The sequence below is a fragment of the Vigna unguiculata genome, chromosome 9 (genome assembly GCF_037176805.1).
Source record: "Vigna unguiculata cultivar grain cowpea cultivar isolate G323 ecotype 2 chromosome 9, ASM3717680v1, whole genome shotgun sequence".
In the NCBI taxonomy this organism is placed as follows: Eukaryota; Viridiplantae; Streptophyta; class Magnoliopsida; order Fabales; family Fabaceae; genus Vigna; species Vigna unguiculata.
Window position 1 is genome coordinate 29,682,312 of NC_140800.1, and position 4,690 is coordinate 29,687,001.

A 4,690-nucleotide genomic window follows, 5' to 3' on the forward strand; every position below is an offset into this window, starting at 1 on the left:
AATCGTGGTTTGTCCTCTGCTGGTGGTGGATGGAAAGGGTTAGGTGTAACTCCAATTTGTCGGTGTGGAGATGTTGCTGTGATTAGAACTACTAGAACAACTAGGAATGCTGGGAAGAAATTTTGGGGATGCCCAAATTTCAAGGTTAGTTGGTTAAGTGTTGTTGTAGATTTGTTTTTTAAAATTATTGATTGTAATTATTGTTGATTGGTTTTTGTCTTCTCTTTACGAACAGAGAGGAAATCAAGAATCTGTTGGGTGTAATTATTTCAAGTGGAGTGGAGAAGATGATATTGACCAAAGAGATGGTGTTATCTTGAGCCAGAATAGGGAGATTTGTAGTTTAGAAAAGAGTATTAAGTTGTATGAGAAATGGGTGAAATGTTTAATAGGAGTTGTTGGTGTTGTTGTTGTCCTTAATATAATCTTAGTTGCAGTGCTGTTGAAAAGTCCCTAAATTGTTGTGAAGGTTGTATTTGGTATGTTGTGCAATTATGTAGCTTGTTTTGGTGTGATATATAAAGTTTCAAATCACAGTGTGTTCTGTATTGGTGAATTTGTTATCTGTGAAAATCTGTTAATATTAAAAGGCTTATACAATTGAAAGAAAGGGGCCACATGAAATGCAAGATATGTGTGTTAATATGCGTGCAACACTAAAACAATGAAATGGGCCACATGAAGTGCAAAATATATTCTGAAAGGGGCCACATGAAGTCCAAAATATATTCCTTTGTCTAATTAAATTCAACTGGTTTTGAACAAAGCTTGCAATGTTAACCCACATATGGGTCCACTTGAAGTGGTACATCCAAAAATAATTCCAAAATAACATCAAGTGTTACATCCAAAACTAAATCCAAAGTGGATACATACCACAAAATACATTAAATACAACAAATACAACATCCAAAATACATCAAGTACTTCACGGTTTCCAAACTTGCCCCCTCCTATGTGGAAGTTTCTGCCTCATGCTGGGTCTGCCACATGATGGGGGACGTTGTGGTGCATTTGCTGTTGCAGTGGGATGTGTTGAAAGTGGTGGAATGGCTGTTGCAGCTGGTGGAATGGCTGTTGGAGGTGCTGGAATGGCTGTTGCAGGTGCTGGAATGGGCGTTGCAGGTGCTGGAGTGGTTGTTGTAGGTGCTGAAATTGGTTGATTTGAAGTTGAAGCTTGAGTCAAATTGACACTTGGTGGCAGATTATCACCTACATTAGAACTTGACGGTTGGGTTGTATTAGGTGATGGTTCTGGAGATGGGGGAGCATGTGGGCATGTGCTTCTATTGTGTCCTACTTGTTTACAGATGGCACACTTCTTCCTTTCCCCTGCTCTTCTAACTTGGGTTTCATCTTTATTCAGCTCAGAAGCTAGAAGTCTCCTTTTCTTTTTTGGTCTTCCAGGTAAGGTACGCTTTACAGGAGGCAAGACATCGGGGAATTGAGTAATCTCCCACACATTTTGGCCGTTCACAGGATATATTATTGAGTTATAAATTTCTTCATATGATGACTTGGTAAACCAATGTGCTATAAATTGTTCTGCATTCAGATTCAAGAAGGTCATTGCAGTTAGCGAGTGGCAACACGGAATGCCAGTAATACTCCATTTTCTGCAACTGCATTCCATGCTGTCCACGTTAACAACATACTTGTCACCCAAAGTAGAAACATGTCTGACCTCAAAAATCTTGTCCGCTGACCAACTACATGCAAAAAAAAAGTGACGTACATCATGAAGCAGTCCAATCACAAAATTCACAATAAAGTAGACAGAGATCAGTACCTTGGAACCCAATATTTTGTTAACTGCATCTCCTTGTTCAGTCTATCTTGAATTTTAGGGCATATTGAACTTTGAAAAGAACTTACTTTCAATCTATTACTTGCCCATCTATTCATCATGTACAACCGTATTTCTTCAAGCATGGTAACTATTGGCTTACTCCTAGCATCCACTAGCACGCTGTTGAAGGCCTCTGACATGTTGTTCACTAGTGTGTCACATTTCACAGTGGTATTGAACCTTGATCTTGACCAATACCTTTATTAGTTTGCAGCAATTATCAGAATTTTGAAATCATAAATGAAACTGCTACAGGTTTGGTGTTTAAATCATGAATAGATACTATAACAACTAGTTTTTACTGCAGTTATGCATTAATTCCAAATATACATTAATCACACCTATTATTACTTTGCAGCAATTATCAGAAACAAATCATAAAATGAAAATATGTGCACAATCAGAAACAAATCATAAAATGAAAAAGTGGTACTGGACAAAGTGTTTTCACTGCAGTAATGCATTAATTCCAACTTTGCCATGCTATGTACTTTTCCTAATAACCTTTATCAGTGTGCACCAAATGAAAATGTGCAGAAAGTTAACAGAAATCCAAATACTTACCTTGGAGGAATAGCTATTAAATGTTTGAAGGCATCCTCATTAACTTCTTTGATCTCCAACATAACCTTTTCCCATGCTTGTGGATGTGTGCAGTAAGCAGCCCTCCACATTAAACATTTCAAAATCTTCCCTGGAAATTTCTTCCTAAAGTTCTCGTACAAGTGGCGCATACAGAACCTTTGGTCAACTCCAGGAATGAGCTCATTTAGAGCTGGCAGCAGACCCTAACAAAATAACAACAATTAAATGAAATCAGAACTGCAATGAACCAATTAAAACCAATTAAATGACTGAAAAATAATTTATTACCTTTTGCTGGTCTGATACAAAGGTACATGAGGCACAACATTCAACTCCACCAAGATCATCAATTAAAAGGTCTAAGAACCAAGACCATGTGTCCTTATTTTCAACCTCCACAACTGCGTATGCTATAGGCAACATTTGATCATTGGCATCTCTTCCCACAGCTGTCAACAACTCACCACCATACTTATCCTTTAAAAAACATCCATCCAATCCTATTATAGACCTACATGATACAAAGTTGTCCTTGCATGCTTTAAAACAAACGTATAATCTCTGAAATATTTTTGAACCATCATGGTCTTCAACCTTTATTTTAATTGTTGAACCCGGATTTGATCTACGCAACTCATGAGCATAATCATATATACGTTTGTATTGCTCTATAAAGGAACCATCAATCTTGTTTGCAGCCATGGATCTTGCTCGAAAAGACATAGCACGAGATATAGACACGTTCCACTTCCTTAACCCCTTTTCTCGAATATGCATGGCCTTCACAGTAGGATTCTCTCTAACTGTCTTTTCTATTCTCCCACTTAACCACTTTGCATTGATTAGACGATTGTTAAACTCCCTAGAACAAGTATGTTTGTCCACAATTTTTCTCAACTGCCAGGTTTTAAGTATTGGTACATAAGCACAATAAGCAATCCATACACACTTTCCTCTTGCACCCAAACATACCACCCTTACTCTTTTTTTGTCATTCTTCTCAAATTTCAAATTTCTCCCGCTTTGCAACCCATAAGTTCTTATGGCTTCTATAAATTCTTCCTTGTTAACGAAATATGTCCCAACTTGCCATTCATATTCAGCCATATTTTTCGGCATACAAAAAGTGGGAAAACTTCCACATGTATCTTCATCATCACTGCTGGAATCACTGCCTTCATTACTTACCAACTCATCTGATTCCCATTCATTATCAGACAACCCTCTAGCATGTTTCTTCATTTCATTACTTTTTTGATTGTGATTAATTTTCTTCCTTGACCTAGTGGAAGTCCAATGTGATCCACCAACACCTGGGTCACAATCTATATCCACATCAATTAAACCATCACTATCTTCATCCTCCACCTGAACTTCTTCCGCATTTTGCTCTTGCACCCCCTCATTATGTGTCTCATTTTGGAACTCATTATCAACTTCATGTACTTCAGCCTCACCCTCAACATGGACATGTACTTCAGCCTCACCCTCAACATGGACCTCTCCCTCAACCTCACCACTTTCAGGTTGGACTTGTTCTGCACCATCACACTGCACATCAACCTCAACCTCACCAAATTCAGGTTCGACTTGGTCTGGTACAATTTCAGGCGCAGTGGCATTTTCCCCAGCTGAAAAATATTCTAGCATCTGTACTACCTCTGGTTCACAAACTGAATGAATTACAAACATATGAACTGAACCATGTCGCTTCGCGATGCTCACCATATGGAGTGCACCAACGTCATCAATGAAATGTTGTAACCTTTCCTCCAACACTGCACAACCTCCAACAGAATAGCACAAATCTTTGACATTAATATAACCCATCTCTCGCAGTATTGATAACACCTCAAAGTAGGACCATCTATCTTCATCACACGACAAAACACTAAGTTGCCCATTAACATATTTAACTCCACCCTCGTTCACGAAGTGCCCTCCATGGTGGATAACCACTTCAAACTTGTCATCATCCATCAAAGCTGTGAAATGTCCATATACCCAAAACCACATATTTTTATTACCAAACAAACCACCGACAAACCGACAGAAAATCAAACCCCATTTCGAAGGGGGACCACAAACTACAAAAAACTAAACCCCGTTTCGAAGGGGACCACAAATTACAGAAAAAGGAACCACAATGGTGGGACAATACAACCATCAAAATCAGAAAACCATTCTACTCAGTAAACCAAACTCAAAAACGATATACGAGAATCAAACTCAAAAACAAACCCAAATCCCCCAAAA

At 38.4% G+C, this 4,690-nt stretch overlaps 1 protein-coding gene across 1 annotated transcript; it reads right to left on the minus strand.

The window, feature by feature from the left end:
• Positions 1 to 928: 928 nt before the first annotated feature.
• On the minus strand, positions 929 to 4,414 carry LOC146883871 (uncharacterized). The gene is made up of 4 exons (XM_085666750.1): positions 2,723 to 4,414; positions 2,414 to 2,637; positions 1,790 to 2,047; positions 929 to 1,709 (listed from the first exon to the last, which is right to left on the minus strand). The coding sequence occupies exons 1-4, from the start codon at positions 4,412 to 4,414 to the stop codon at positions 929 to 931; spliced, it is 2,955 nt and encodes a 984-aa protein (XP_085522876.1).
• Positions 4,415 to 4,690: the final 276 nt, after the last annotated feature.

Excerpts from the sequence above, each read along its gene's own strand:
- LOC146883871 (XM_085666750.1), bottom strand. The coding sequence starts at position 4,414 with ATGGATGATGACAAGTTTGAAGTGGTTATCCACCATGGAGGGCACTTC. Across the intron at positions 2,638-2,722 it reads TTGTATCAGACCAGCAAAAG|GGTCTGCTGCCAGCTCTAAA; the intron begins GTAATAAATTAT and ends TTATTTTGTTAG. Across the intron at positions 1,710-1,789 it reads ACAAAATATTGGGTTCCAAG|TTGGTCAGCGGACAAGATTT; the intron begins GTACTGATCTCT and ends TTTTGCATGTAG.